Here is a 16781-nt window from a genome sequence, read left to right on the forward strand (position 1 = left end):
CTTCTGGCATTGTTACAAGGGAGCTAGGAGCAGCCAATAGAAACATTTTTAAAACTTGCGGTTTGTTAGATAAAATTGAATTGCAAACATTCATCTTTAGAGCAGGAACTTTGCCATTTAGGTTTAGAAAAATACTTCCTACTTCTCCCATATTCTTTATGTATCTTGAATTGCTAGTTTTTAATTAATGCCAGTTGACTAAGCTTCGCTTAGGTCCTTTTTTGTTTTAAAGGATGAGTATATCTTTCCCTGTATGCAGTTAAGCTGTTTTCAATAAATTATGGAAAGAGGTACAAAGTATTAAGATAATTAAAATTTGTTTTATATATATATATATAAAAGAAATATAACAAGTTTTTTATATATATGTAAAACTTGTCTTGATTATCTTGCTACAATAGCTCACTGAAATATTTTTCCTCTGTTATTGCTATTAAAATTATTTGTAAGTTCATTATAACAATATGTATTTAAGATTCTGATGGCAATAGGAAACTTCATTTTAATGATTTATTTATTTTTTTTCCTAGAGTCAGATTAGTCAATGTAATAACGCCCTGGAGAACTCTGAAGAACTATTAGAATTTGCAACAAGGTCATTAGATATAAAGGAACCTGAAGAATTTTCAAAGGTACACAAAAACTGCATTAATACACTTAACAAGGAAAGTTGTATTTTTAAAAAGGCGTTTTTGTTTTTCTTTAGTTTTGGATGTCTTTACTGATTTCTAATACTAATAAAGGCTTGGGGTTTCTTGATAAGTAAAATGCTAGCTGTTCATTTATTCCAAAGCAAACACTTAGAAGTGTGTGTCTTTAGGATCATCAACAAATATGTTTAAAAAGTGTTTCTGTGTTTCCGTCTATGAGCTGATGGGAAAGCATTATCACTTTATGCATATAAGCACTGTAACTGTGTAACTTCTTATTGCAGATGAATGCCCCCACTGCTTGATTTAAGTAATTGAATGTTTTATTAAAACATGGAAATGTAGATCCTTACTTAAGGGATATGTTTAGTATAAAAATGTAAAGAGTAGAGCAAGAAGCCTGCTAATGTTTTAACTTAGATCCTGGTGTTTAAGTGATTGTAAATTCTAAATTCTAATTATTCTTTTAAGTAGGGTCGTTTTAAATGATTACCATTTTATCAAATCAAACCCAGAAATGTAGAATATATTTTAAAATGATGTGAAAAGAGTTGGAAATTAAGCTATATAATTAGCAAAAATTACTGTGTAGTTATCAAGATAATTTGAGTTTGATGTTATTTACTTCACCTTTGTGGAGTATATAGTGAGCTGCATTGGTGTTAGAAAGGTAGCTTTATAATTGATTTATGCCTAGTGATTGTTTTCATTTTATGATTTTCTGTGAACTTGAAGGTAGAAAAAACTTCCTTGAGAAGGTAACCTTTGCCACCTTACATCTTTGGATATTAAAATTAAACTTTAACATGGATATCTTCTTTTAAACAAATGAATCAAAACAAAAGTTCTTTTGCTGTAAGCCAATGCATGAATTAATTCTTTAAATTTGGAGGTGAGTTGTAAAGACACTAATGCACATAAGTGGACTTATTATATAAGGAATTATGAGGGAAATGTACCATACTTAAAAGTACTTTAAAAGTATGATATGTTGGCCAGGTGTGGTGGCTCATGCCTGGAATCCCAGCACTATGGGAAGCCAAGGTGGGTGGTTTGCTTGAGCCCAGGAGTTTGAGGCCAGCCTGGGCACCATGATGAGATCCTGTCTGTACAAAATACACAAAAAAATTAGCTGGGCATGGTGATGTGCACCTGTACTCCCAGCTATTTGGAGGCTGAGGTTGGGAGGATTGTCTGAGCCTAGGAAGTCGAAGCTGCACCAAGCTGTGATTACGCTGCTGCACTCTAGCCTGGGCAACAGAGTGAGACCCTATCTTAAAAAACAAAAAACAGTCCGGGCGCGGTGGCTCACGCCTGTAATCCTAGCACTTTGGGAGGCCGAGACTGGCAGATCATGAGGTCAGGAGATCGAGACCATCCTGGCTAACACGGTGAAACCCTGTCTCTACTAAAATACAAAAAAAAAAAAAATTAGCCGGGTGTGGTGTCGGGCACCTGTAGTCCCAGCTACTCGGAGGCTGAGGCAGGAGAATGGCATGACCCCAGGAGGCGGAGCTTGCAGTGAACCGGGTTGTGTCCCCTCCCCCCCGTCCCGGAGAAAGAGGGAGACCCCCCCCCAAAAAAAAAAAAAAAAAAAAGTACGATATGTCACTTACTTAGAGGGCATTCATGTGATAACCTTAAATGTCTGGAACATAGCTAAGAAACATGCAGAAAGCAAAAGATGTCTTAGTCATCAAAATCAACATCATAGAGTTCATGACAAGAGTTAATGTCCTCTATTCAAGATCATTTCTCAGAATCTGTTCACTATTGTACTTGATACTACTATTATTTTCAGTATTTTTTGTTCTGTTTTCTACTTGTCAACAAATTACCCTTTTAGTGGAGTAGGGCAATTGTTAATGACAGGCATAGTCATAGCAGTAAGAATTACCAACTGACAGCCTGAGAGTGAGGAAGAAGACAGGAAAACTATAGAATGTGGAGACTAATACTCAAAAATGCCTTGAATCCAGTTGATTTAAGGAGGGACTGAAACTTGGGTAAACTGTGATAAAAGTTTATTTTTCCCATGTTTCTCTTTCTGTTGACATTTTCAGAGTTCTTCTGTCTTCTTTCTCCCAAATGCTACCCTTTTCTGTTTCACTGTCCTTTATTCTTTCCAGCTTTGTTTCTGTTATAATTTGTTCCTGACAGATTATAAATTAGAAAGGTTCTGATAAAATAAGTCACATTGTGGTTTAATATGCCACTTTGCTTATTCTTACTATTTGGTTCTTGTCTTGCAGCAGTTTATAGTACTATTTAGTAGCTTAAACCATTTGGAGATGTGGTGAAATGAATTACAACCATGTGTCGCTTAACGATGAGGATGTCTTCTAAGAAATGTATCATTAGGCGATTTCATCATTGTGGGAACATTAGAGTATAATGGCACAAACCTAGATAGCATAGCCTACTACATACCTCGGCTATATGGTATAGTTTGTTGCTTCTATGCTGCAAACCTGTGTAGCATGTTACTGTACTGAATACTGTAGGCAGTTGCAATACAGTGGTATTTGTGTATCTCAACATAGAAAGGGTATAATAAAAATACAGCATTATAATTTTATGGGACCACCATTGTATATGCAGTCCATTATTGACTGAAATGTAGTTATGTGGCACATTACTGTATCTGTCAATGTTTCCTAGCCAGAAATCTGGGCTTATCATTTAGGAAAAATGCTTAACTGAGAGCTGCTTGCAATTATTTTCTCCATATGTCCAGATAATAATTTGATTTCAAGTAAAAAACTAAGTTCACTTTCCTAGCCAGCTACATGGACTACAGGCCTGCCTCAGACACCTAGTTGCTGAGTGAACAGGGAGAGATGACTTTGGAGATTATTAGTCTAGCAGTATATTGTTAGATGTCTGGAAAAAGAAATTCATTTAAGGTATACTGTTTGTGAATGTCCCATATTAAAGTGCTTAAATGAGATTAATGTGAATGGCCCATGAGGACAAAAAGATAGCATAGGCTAAAATCGAGCATCTTTTCATACTTCCATTATCTTAAAAAAGTATTTTAAGTTCTGATATTTAAATTATTACATTGCAGTATCTCAGCATGATAACTGAATGTGAAACTATGCTATTTACCAGCATTTTATACTCTCTGAAAGTAAACAAATACAAATAGCACAAATGCAAAAAGATTTTAGAACATACTTTCACTTTTTTTTTTTTTTTAACTGCTAGAAGTTTGGTTGTTAGTTAATTTATGCAGAAGCATCACCAGCAAATGGGATCCAGATCTTTAGCTTTATTCCTGGACTTAGCAAATTGGCAACATCCCACCAAATGTGGGTTCTCTGCTAATAGCTGGCCTGCAGAACACTGCTTGGATCCTTTACCAAAATTAGTATTTCTATTCCCACCCTGACTTTAGACCTTGAACTCTCTCTATAGAAAGAGCTGACAATTTCCAAGTCAGTGTAACTAACTTGCCATCACAATCATGCCACATGTACTCCAGTTGTCAGACTAGAAGGGAGAAAATAGTTTCCTACCCATGGGGTCCCTGTAATGGAATAAAAAGTACAGTTAGGTGAAAGGGGAACAGTGTCGTCTGCATTTGACCACAGCTGAAGAGGGAGAATGGGTTTAGTGTATTTCCCACATCTCACTCATAATGAATGATTCGCCTGCAGAATATTGTCCAGTGAGTGTTAGGCTCTGACCACTGGCAAGAGTGAACAAGAAGAGGAGTGGGTAGAAGCTCACTCAGTACTTTCAAGTAAGCAGAAATACTGCCAGAAGCTCCCTCTGTAGGCTGAAGTTAAGAATGTTAGGAGAGAGGAGAGGACCTTCAACAAAAGCATGAATGTTTCAGTTTTGAGGGCAATATAAAAAAACAGATCTAAATATTTGTTAAGCATAGGTCAAATTGTAGTTTTCACCTTAATTTCATTTCTTGGTGTTTGTGTCTTACAGAAATGCAGTCTCCTGTACAGATATGTCTAATCATGAAACAGTTGCATGCAGTACTATATTTCAAAGTGTATTTCAAGTTATTCACTGTGGCTTTTGTGACAGATTCTTTCAAATGATCGTTTTTTGAAAAATAGTTCCTTTTATGAACAGATGAATATATGTCTGCCAAATACAAAACTTCTAATGTATGGAATTAACTGGTGTGCAATCTGTTTTTTTTTTTTTCCAAAGACTTATTTTTGCCTAAAAGAAAATAATGTTTTGAGGCTCTTTTTCCCTCTCCCTTTCTATAAAAAGAGAAATGATGATATTAAAGAAGAAAGATAGAAACAATAAGATACTTTATCTTCAAAGTGCTTGATAAATTCACAGAAGAAAATAGTTTCTATATTCACCCATTACAGATTAAGAACAAAAGAGATTGGGAAAAGATCTGTTAACTTTTTTCTGTGTGACTGGGAAAATATCTGGTTTGACTTCTTTAAATTTAATTGGCAGTTATGAAGATTGGTTTGCGATTACTTCTACTTGTACTCATATTACAGTTTCTCTGCATTCATATCAGAGATGGTGCCTTCCTTTCTCCTTCTCTGTCTCTCTTCCCTCATTCCCTCCATCTCTTAATTGTTTTTAAACTAAATCTTACAATTCCATTTCTTTAATCAGCCATAGAAAGGTGTCACCTGAGACCAAACTTCCTTAAGTAGAATTGTAATGCTGAATTTTGTCAAACATCTGTTTAATTAGTACCAGCTGATTCCAAGATTTACCACTGCTCTGTTGCCAACACATTTATTTGAGCCTCCGTAATTCCAGGTAGTGAGTTATGAAGAAGCTGCAATGAATGTTTAGATTTATTTTCAGGTTATGGTACTGTATATTATTGAAAAGCTTCCAAGAAGCTTAGTTATATTACTGTACTCAACATCACTCTTTAGATCTTCTATTGAAATCCTTTCTGCCAATTTTGTAATTGACAAAAGTCACCATTCTTGAAATAGAGGAATAGAAACTTAGAAGCTGTATAATGTTGTGTATCTTTTGGATACCTTTCTGTTTAGAGAGAAGAATTCTAGAAAAAAAAATTTTCTAATTTAAGACATTTCTTGAAATTGAGCCCTTTCAAAGAAATGTCTTCAGAATTTGAAACTCTGCCTTCTAATCATTGCTCAGAATAACTTCTTAAACCTCTCTTGCATTTATACAATATATATGCAGTACAATTTGAACCTAAATGAAAGTGGAGCCATGGGAGTTTTCAGTTTTACCAGCTGGGTATATTCGATGTAAATGCATGGACAACAGTTTTTCCTACATTATCTGGCTTTTCATTTATTCCTTTCCTGGTTTTTCACAAACAGCATGGTACATGAAGTGATACCATAAAAGCTTTGCATGCATGTATATGTGCACACACACACTAAAAATTTTCACCTTATTAAATTTAGTAACACTTGACACAAAATTGAATCATCGTGGTCAGTTTAAAAAATGGTAATGGTCTTCATATCATTGGGTTATGCGAGGGTGATTTGTAATATTTCTCTGGGTTTGAAACCAATTAGGAAATAAGATAAAACTGATAAGAGGCCAAATAATAGTAAAAGGATGTTGGAAAAGATGGCTTTTGTTATTGGGCAAGTTTCCTGATACTAAATACCTAGAATTAGACAGACAAATTCACCCAGGCATGATCAGCAGGGGCTGCCTCAGGTGATGGGCAGGGGAAGCCACTTTCAGTGAAAGTTATGGCACAGAGGGAAAGAACAGAATATATGTTCTCTGTGGGCAAGCAAGCTGCCAGAAAAAGCAGAAGGTCCTGAGCTACTCTTTTCTAGTTTCTCCTTTCAAACCCATTATCAGATAAGTCGTATCATTTTCCTAGGAGAAATAAGGGAATGGAGATGCAAAGAGTAATCCTAGTAGTACTTGTTTCATGTCAGGTACAGAGAAGAGTCCTCTCTTTCCTTCCTTTAACACTTACATTAAAATCTTTGTTTTGTAATTCCAGCTTTAATGTCAGTAATTTAAAAAATCAATATAATTAACTTTTTAAACATTTTCTTTCTCTGGTACTACAGTAGTTTCGTGACTTAAGATACATACAGATCCCACAGAATTTGTTTGCTGTAGTATGTGGGCCTTGGAAATGATTTTCGGAAACATTAAGGAGCAAAATTCATTAGAAAAGAAATAGAATGATTAATATACAAGGTCTCAACTGATTAATAGTAGTGCTGAAACTGTATAATATACTGATCTCTTAAATCTCAGTTCTGTGTTGCCTGGGCGCGGTGGCTCACGCCTGTAATCCCAGCACTTTGGGAGGCTGAGGCGGGCGGATCACGAGGTCAGGAGATCAAGACCATCCTGGCTAACATGGTGAAACCCCGTCTCTAATAAAAATACAAAAAAAATTGCCGGGTGTGGTGGCGGGTCCCGGTAGCTACTCAGGAGGCTGAGGCGGGAGAATGGCGTGAACCCGGGAGGCGGAGTTTGCGGTGAGCTGAGATCGCGCCACTGCACTCCAGCCTGGGCGACAGGGGAAGACTCTGTCTCGAAAAGAAAAGATCTGAGTTCTGTGTTTTTGAGTAGAAAGGGTACTCAGACCAGAATGTTTTAGGGTGGATATAAAAATGACCAATAATGAATAGGAACAACATTAGAACTGAAGAAGAGAGGCCACAGAAGCATTGCTACATATATCTAATTAACATTCAAATAAATTTAATAATTATTAAGTATTACTATGTCCTAAGCATTTTTGCTAGGCACTGGGGATACAGTGTTGAGCAAAACAGCCTTGTCTATGTCTGATATATTGTTAACTGTACTGGTTACTGTGGGGAAAAAAACTTTTGTTGGATATATTGTATGTAAGTAAAAAGGACAACAGTTTTTACTTGTTTTTTATCATTTTGTATGACCATGCAACCCCAAGTAAATAGCTGAGTTCCCTTTCTAAACTTGTGCTTTCATTAAAAAAAGAAAGACAAAAGAGATATATTTAGGTTTAAGTTGGTAGCATCTATGAAATCATCATGGAGAAAGACCCCATTGCTGGAAGTATTTCTCTGGTCTCTTTGTGTCTGGATTTCTGCCATTACAACTTTCTTTGGAGTAAAGGTTTGTAGAATTGCAGCCTACTTGTATTTGTTAGCAGGCAAGCTTTCAGAATTCCTTGCCCTATAGAGGCATATAGAGAAAACTTGGAACAACGATTATGAAGTAGTGAAAGAGATCTCCGAAGAAAAAGTAGAGAGTAAATCTGACATGTACAAGAAAACCATGAAGGAAGTTGTCCCGTGAAGGAGGTTGGTTGCTCTAGTTGATGAGTATCAGACTGAATGAAAGTGGAGGTGTGTTTTGATAATATTAAGGTAAGAAAAAAACATTTATAGTCACCTGGAATTTGTTTGAAGTGTTAAATTTTCCTCCTAAAAGTTGATTTTTATGGGGTCTGGATTTTCTACTGTAATTCTACTATAACATCACATGAAAGCTTATGTGAACTATACACATAAATTTTCTATAGTTTGTGTTTTGGTGAATATGAACTAATCTATTGCAGGGTTTATATCCTAACTTTTCTTGCATGTCACTGCCATTGAAACTTGCATGAAAAGCACTAACTTGCCTTCTTTCTCTTCTCCCTGATTGGCTCCAAGGCTGCCAGACAGATCAAGGATAGGTATGGTATAAAACACATTTTTACTTAAGAATCGTTATTGAAGTCAGAAATGAAATTCAGAAATAGTTTTTAAATTAAAATTGTGTTAGTTAAGATAAAAATACCCAATGACCAAGTACAGAATAAAATGTCCCCTGTATATTTTCTTTGAATAACCATTGTATGAATAAGATTTTTTAAAAGCATAGTTGTGGATAATTATGTGCTTCAGAAGAATTTCATTTCTGGTATAGTAATATAGTTAGTTTTAGTTTTAGAACAGTTCTTAATTAGCTGTACTAATGAAGAGGGAACTATTTTGAATAACTTAAAAATATATACTCCTGGAATGTGTTTTTTGTTAAATTTAAATATGTGGGTCTTATTTTCTGTGAACTCACTCATTTTAAGTAGTCCTCAAGAACTAAAGCTCTCCTGTTTCACTGCCCTCCTGTTTAACACCTTTGTATTCTCATTCCATCCTGTTCCTGGTGCCATCTCTTTCTATTTCTAATGCCACCACTATCTGGTTAATATTCTATGGGAAGAGAAAATTAAAGATAATTATTAAAGGTTTTGACTTAAAAGGTCTTTCTTATTGATAAAGCCAGGCTTAACAAAAGAAATTTAGTATTTGTAATGAACATAGAGTGCTAAAGGAGTTGCTAGCAACATTTGGATCGCATTAACACAGACGGAACAGCTTGGATCTGCCTGTCTAGTCACTGAGTGTTGTCTGTATTGAGATTACAACAAGTTTTTTCATTTGAGGATCATGAGATTTTCTGAAAGGCACAGCTCTTCAAAGTACCACTCCAAATCCTAGGTTAAATTATTCTTCAGATAATTCACAAAAATTTTCATTATAGATTATGTGAAAAACAGTGCCTCTATTGTTAATCTTGGCTGAAAATTTTACTTCTGTGTTTCTCTCTCTTTTTTTTTTGAGGCAGAGTCTCACTCTAGCACCCAGGCTGGAGTGTAGTGGTGCGATCTTGGCTCACCGCAACCTCTTCCTCCTGGGCTCAAGTGATCCTCCACCTCAGCCTCCTGAGTAGGTGGGACTACAGGCATGTGCCACCACATCCAGCTAATTTTTGTATTTTTTGTAGAGACGGGGTCTTGCTATTTTGCCCAGGCTGGTCTGGAACACCTAAGCTCAAGCGATCTACCCGACTTGGCCTCCCAAAGTGCTGGGATTACAGGCGTGAGCCATTGTGCCTGGTCCTATATTAGTTTTTGTAGTTTTTATATATTTTACATCAGGCAGTAGCTAAACACATGGATCACTCTTACAAATCCTGAATCTAGAAGGATGATTGTGAAAGTTTGAAGGTGAAAAATACTAGCGGTGTGAGGAATGGATGGTACGTAGGTCAGTTTTGTGGATAAGGTAGATGTGGGTTGTGTCTGGAAATTGCTATGAGTCATCCATCTTCCTCCCTGGGTATATTATACTTACTGTTTAGCTACCTGTCCCACTACATCCTGTTTTAGTTCCTAATTTTCTGAATTAGAAGTTACTTCCTTATCATGACCTTGCAAAATTTCTCCTTTTTTCAAGATTCTGTATGGCTCTTGGCATCACAGAATTTTGTCTGTATCCTTGAACTGTTTCTCTTTGCCCAGATTTGTTTATCAGGATTTAATTTTATGACCAATTTCAGTGGCTGTGTTCTTTACTGAAGCTTGGGTTTTTTGCCTCTTCTAAGCCAGCCTCTTGACTTGATTTCATTAGTATCCAGGTGATCTCAGGAATTAGGGTTCAGGCAAACTCCTGTGTGTGTGTGTGTATGTCTGTGTGTGTGTTTGCATGTTTGTGTGTTCAAACCCTATGGCATTTTTGTGGTCCCCTGCAACATTTTTACTTCCTGCCTGAGGAACATTTCTGAGTCTCAACTTAATTTTTTTTTTGAGTCTTGCTCTGTTGCCCAGGCTACAGTGCAGTGGTGCAATATTGGCTTACTGCAGCCTCTGCCTCTTGGGTTCAAGCGATTCTCTTGCCTCAGCCTCCCAAGTAGCTGGGATTACATGCACCTGCCACCACACCGAGCTAATTTGTGTGTGTGTGTATGTGTGTGTGTTTGTGTTTGTAGAGATGGGGTTTCACCATGTTGGCCAGACTGGTCTCGAACCCCTGACCTCAAGTGATCTGCCCACTTCTGCCTCCCAAAGTGCTGGGATTATAGGTGTGAGCCACTGTGCCCGGCCCTTCAACTTAATTTTTAAAATTTTGATATTTAGCTTTATAATGTTCAGGTTTCTCCGATGTAGTTTTTGGTACTCCCCAAAAGTGAGCTTTTAGAATTCCATTACCATTTAAAATATAAAAATAATTTAAACATATAGTCATAATAAAATGACTACTTTAGCTATTTTCACCAAGTAAAGAAAGGATTTTTCTTTTTTTGGGGCGGGGGACAGAGTCTTGCTCCATCACCCAAGCTGGAGTGCAGTGGCACAATCACAGCTTACTGCAGCCTGGACCTCCCTGGCTTAAGGGGCCCTCCCTCCTCTGCCACCTGAGCAGCTGGGACTGCAGGCACATGCCACTGTGCCCAGTTAATTTTTTGGTATCTTTTGTAGAGATGGGGTTTCGCCATGTTGCCTAGGCTGGTCTCAAACTCCTGGGCTCAAGCCGTCCTCGCCCCAGCCTTCCGAAGTGCTGGGGTTACAGATATGAGCCACCATGCCTGCCCTAGGATTATCTTTTTATAAGGGCATAGATGGACTTTAAGGGAGAATGTGTAACATATCTGAGCAAGGAATCAAATATAAAAAATGAAAATATCTGCGAAAACTCATTATTTATCATTTGCTATGGTAAAAGTTACGCAGAGGAACCGCAGGATTAAGAGAGAAAACTGAGGATAGAAATAAGATAATAGCGCATCTCTACAACTTTATAGAATCACTGGCGTGTACTTCTGGGGACTTAATAATATTGGAATATGATTAGTTGAGGTATATTGCAGGAGTTACTGGTTCTTGAAAGAGAGGAGTTATGAAAGAATCAAGTTAATTAGGTAGTTTGAGGAAATTAAAACTATGTTTTGTAGTTATTTTCTCTTTGCAAAAATCAGGAGCAAAGGATCCTTGAATTTACCTTGTGCTAGTAGAAATGAACTAAGAAAATCAAGGGGAATTAAAACATACCTAGCCTCATGGATCCTGTGGTATAGAGAATTATCTAATGAATTTTAGATGTTTAGTTTGGGCTTTGAGGCACATGTCTAAATACATGCAGTTAAAGTTTAATCTTCTGAAAGATTGTAGCATTGTTGCCCATCTAAATTGATTCATGGAAACTTAAGTTTTCATTGTCTAGAAAATAAGAGTTGTTCTTGTTTTTTTTTTAAAGCTTTGATAAGCCTTTCTAATGCATTTATGGGGCATATTCTTTTTCTTTGATGTCATGGTGATTGAATCAAATCTTACAGGTTTAAGGTTTTAAGTTCTCTAAAATACTTTCAGATTTTTTTTCTCAACATTTCTCAGTAAACATTTTAATATTTAGTCAGGTTTTGAATGAACCAAGTAGGTTCTAACCTATTCACTGATTCAGTGAGCATAATAGTACATATCTGACTGTAGCTCTTTCAGATGTCCTTGAATCAAAAAATACTTGGGGCTGTAAAGAATAACATATATAGGACTTAGTATTTGTTCCTTTTTATTGAAATTGTGTTATTTGAGAGACAAACAGCTGAGCATAATATGCATGAAATAATCAGAATTATACTTGGCATATAGTAAGCCTTCAGGCAGTGTGAATTCCTTTTGCTGTAAATTATATTTCAGTATAGCACTTTCTTCTTGATAAACACATCAACTGTTGTTTACTCATTGTTACTATTAAATTATTACTAGTTTTGAAATGAAGTAAAATAAATGCAGAAACAGTTTGACATTTTTCATCCTAAAATAAGTGAATATAGCAAGTTTGACATCTTTCATTTCATTAACTTCTTGTGTAGATTTGGCAGATCCAATTGATTTGGCAGATCCAGTTGACTAGGCCTAGTATTCCCCTTGTCCCACCAGCTCTGTTTCCTTCCCCTTCCAAATTGTGTACTAGGAGGACAGTGTTCACCTGTAGTACTTCTGATCATTCTTGAACCAAAGATAGTAAGGGGCTTACTTTGTGATACTCATGGAAATTTATTGGAATATGAAAAATTGAAATTAGAGATAAAATTACAAATTAATAGGATTAGAGGATTTCTTTTAATCTCCGGTTTTAATGGACTACAGACTCTCTGTACTTTGGATAAAGTGACTTTATTCTTTTTGTTTTTTCCCTCCACATTCATCTAGTAAATGTTTATTGAATTCCTATTATTTCCATGGCATATAGTTTTTCACAGGGCTGTTTCTTATAGTAGGCTTCCCTGTAGCTGATGTTGATAGATCAGAGTGACACCTAGTATGGTATTCATTGATAATGATTTCACTTCTCTCCTTTCTTATCCATGGCCTGTCTTTAGCAACTACCAAACTATACAATATTAGGTCAATCTACCTCTACTCTTATTTGAGGGTACATGGAGTAGCTCTTGTTACTAGGGAGAATGTTTGAATCAGGGTGTGATTCAAATGAATATAAATGAATTTAAGTTCATTATCTGGCATATGAAAAGGAGTAAGGCTGGCATCAGGAAGTCATTAAGATTGAGTGTACAGAGGTTCAGATGAGTGTTGAGTCTGGTAAAGATTATTTTTATTGGATACTTGTTATGTTATTTGTATATATGCAATTTAATAAAAATTGGGAGGAAAGTTGCTAACCAGTTGTCTTAAATGTCTTTAAAAAGACATTTCGTAGTTTTTTATTTAGTTAATTTTGAAGACTAAGAGCAAATTTCTATTTCACTTTTATTAGAGTCTCTGAAATTATTAGTGATATAATTTGTATTTTCATTTTATAAATTAAATATGATTTGATACTTCCTATTCCTTTATTTAAAAAAGTATGTTTGTGTTTACCATAGAGTCACAATGGCTTCAGCCTTTCGCCTTTCTTTGAAACCAAAGGTCAGTGACAACATGACTCATTTAATGGTGGATTTCTCACAGGAAAGACAGATGCTGCAAACTTTGAAGTTTTTGCCAGGTAAATACATGTACTACATGTAAAATTTTGTATAAAAACTTTTTTTTTCTACAAGATTTTTTTGCAATGAACATTGGTATGTAAATATTAAGGAAGTAGAGTGTGATTTTTTTTTTTTTTTCACTCAGCTAAGGAATAATTAAATTTGGTAGTTTTTTTTATTTTTAGAGATTTTATTGGTAGTAAAAATTGCATTTTAAGAATCCTATCAAGGGATCTCTTATTGTTAGCTTGGCAGAGGGAAGCAGTATGATGTGATGGTTAGCAGTGGGTCTCAAGGCCAGACTTCTTAGGTTTGAATCCTGTTGCTTACTTGCCATGTCATCTTGAACAATTTACTTAACTTCCTTCATTTTTAACATCTTTAAAATGTGATGATATTCTTCTAGGGTGTTTATAAGGATTAAATAAATTGATACCTCTAAAATATTTATAATAGTACCTGCACATAGTTAAAATTCAGTGAATGTTAGGTGTTATTATTATTATTATTGTTGTGGTTGTGGCTCAGAAGGAACTTTATCTTCAGTATATGTTAACATTGTTTTATTAAAGTATTAATACGAGGATATTGCAGTAGCCAAAACTATTTGTGATTGAGTCCCAAAGTATTCACTTATATGAAAGAACCAATTAAGAACCAATCTTAATCTGTTTTGTGTTGCCATAGCAGAAGGCCTGAGACTGGGTAATTTATAAAGAAAAGAGGTTCTCTAGGCTGAGAAGTTCAAGACTGGGCAGCAGTGTCTGACACCTTCTGGTGATAGCTTCATGCTATGTCAAAACATGATGGAGCACAGAAGGGGAACCAGACACATGCAAAAAAGGCAAAACAAGAGAGGCAACCTCATTTTGTAAGAACCTTTTTTTCACGGGAACTAATCCATTTTTATGAGAACTAACCCAGTCTTTTGAGAAAGACATTAATCCATTGTAATGACCTAATCACCTCTTAAAAGCTCCACTTTCCAACACTGCCATATTGGTGATCAAACTTCAACATGAGTTTGCTGGGGACAAGTCAGGAATATGACTTACAACCTTTTGGTTAGGTTTTTTTTTTTTTTGGCATCATGTTGCTAATAGCTAAAACTATTTAGATATGGTGATTTGAGGGATCAAGGAATTCTTGAAAGTGACATGTTTTTCTTACAAGTACTTTTTTTTTGGAGGCTAGCTATTTTTCAATAGAGAATGTTGATTATATGGAACCATTCTTTTTTTCCTTGAATATATGGTCAGGGACTTTAAAATATGATTGGAAAAACAAGTTAGTAGTTCTAACACTATAATGGAACCTAGGAAGGGTAGCACAAGTGAAATACTAATTTGTGTGATACAGATTAGAAGTTCTAGAGGAGTCCATAAAAGGAAAAGATGAGAGAAGGAACTGTAGTTGTAGAGGAAGAAAGTGTACTTGTCATTGGCTATTTACTTAAACACTGGCCTTTCAGAATTTCTATATTTTCATTCACAAGGCTCTACTTGAGAGTGAAACTGATATTAAAGCAGGAATAAACATTTTTAAAAGTTTTTTTGATTACCATATAATTTAAAATGGTTTGTTTTTTTCATTCTGACATGTAGAATTTCATTGGTAAGAAGCTGGATTTTATTTTAGTTTTGAAAATTTGAGGTGGCACAGGTTACCAGTTAACTGAGGTTTTACTTTTCAGTAGAACACTCTTACGTTCACTTGTGGGAGACAGGGACTTAAATTTCAGACTAGGGAATATATCTCCAAATGTGAGCTTTCTTAAGAAAGGAAAATAGGAAATATGTTTAGAAGTCACATTAACCATATGTCTCTACTTACCACCAGTATGACTCTAAAACTTCAGAATTTCACCCTTCTTCATATAGCTATCAGATGTAGAACATTCTTAATATAATTTCCATCTGAGTGGAGAGCAAAGAAAAATTTCAGCAACCTAGAGAGGAAAATTGTCCTTTCCTGCTTATCTGTTTACATATTAAAGTTACTTTAGTATTTTTGTTGGAAAAAGGAATATATGCATGTGATAAGCAGTTGAAGTCGTACGAAAGAGTATAAAGTAGCCCTCTCACCTCAGACTGCCAGTTTTCTTCCCTAGGAGCTACCACTGTTAACTAGCATGTGCTTATCTTTCTAGAAACAGTCTGTGCCTTTGTAAAAGTATCATCATATAGACAGAATCATGTAATTGGTAACTTTTGGTGATTTCATGTGATTAAAGCAAACATATAATTCACCTCCTTTAAAAAGGTGGAAGCACATAGTACGGCAAGAACTCAAAGGAAGCAAGCATACATATACATTGTTATATAATTTTGCTTTGCCACTTAACAGTATGTTGGAGTTCATTCCAGATCACTGTACATCTACTTTATTTTTTTTTCATGACTAGATAGTAGGAATGTAATTAGTTCTGGATGAGTATTTAGGTTTGTAGTCTTTTTATTAGAAACAATGCTGAAATGATCAAATACTTGTATATATTTACAGAGAGGTGACACTATCTCTTGAGGATAAATTCCTGGAAGTGGAAGTGCATGTTTATTTTAAATTTGAGTAGATTTTAAGTTGTCAAAGAGATTTCACAGTTTATATGTACTGGAAAATATTTGAATGCATGTATTGTTATACTGCTGCAAACACTACTGTCAGGTTTTTTTTTCCTATTCTAATAGGTGACAAATATATTGTGATTGCTTTAATTTTCATTTCTTTAAGTATGAATGAGTTTGTGCCTTTGTCATATTTTCATAAGCCACTTTAAAAATGAGCTCCCTATTTATGAATTTTGTCAAATTTTCATGGGATTGTTAGTCTTTTTATTAATGAAATGTGGGATAGGACCTTTTAATACATTAAGGAAGTCAACCTTTGTCCTATGTGGTGTATATCCTTGCTCACCTTGATCATTTGCCTGTTGAATTTATGGTGATTTTTTTTCCTAGCAAAATTTTTAATTTTAGTGCAGTCAAATACATCACATTTTTTTTTTGTGACTCTTAGATTTTATAAAGGTCTTACTTAGAAAGACTTTCACTATTACAAGATTGTAAAAATATACATATTTTCTTATATTTGCAGCTTTTTAAAAATAAACTTTAGTTTTAGAGCAGTTTTAAGTTTACAGTAAAGTTGAATGAGAGGTATGGAGATTTCTTATACACCTTCACACATGCATAGCCTTCTTCACTATCAACGTCTCCCACCAGAGTGGTATGTTTATTACAATTGAACCTAAACTGACACATCATTATCACCCAGAAGTCTATAGTTTACATTGGGGGTTCCCTCCTGGTATTGTACATTTTATGGGTTTGGGCAGATGTATACTGACATGTATCCACCATTGTATTATCATACAGAATATTTTCACTGCTCAAAAAATCTTCTGTGCCTCACATTTTCATC

The 16781-nt window shown here is 35.3% G+C and overlaps 1 protein-coding gene across 7 annotated transcripts in view; it reads left to right on the top strand.

The window, feature by feature from the left end:
• Positions 1 to 16781, top strand: part of FSD1L (fibronectin type III and SPRY domain containing 1 like) — a 96105-nt gene that overhangs the window by 32569 nt on the left and 46755 nt on the right. For all 7 annotated transcript variants that reach the window (XM_017949667.3, XM_017949671.3, XM_009188370.4 and 4 more), the window contains 3 exons: positions 531 to 632; positions 8264 to 8286; positions 13257 to 13378. In XM_017949667.3, coding sequence (XP_017805156.1) covers positions 531 to 632; positions 8264 to 8286; positions 13257 to 13378 — 247 coding nt within the window. The remainder of the gene's footprint in view (positions 1 to 530; positions 633 to 8263; positions 8287 to 13256; positions 13379 to 16781) is intronic.

Source organism: Papio anubis, chromosome 13, assembly GCF_008728515.1.
Source record: "Papio anubis isolate 15944 chromosome 13, Panubis1.0, whole genome shotgun sequence".
NCBI classification, from domain to species: domain Eukaryota; kingdom Metazoa; phylum Chordata; class Mammalia; order Primates; family Cercopithecidae; genus Papio; species Papio anubis.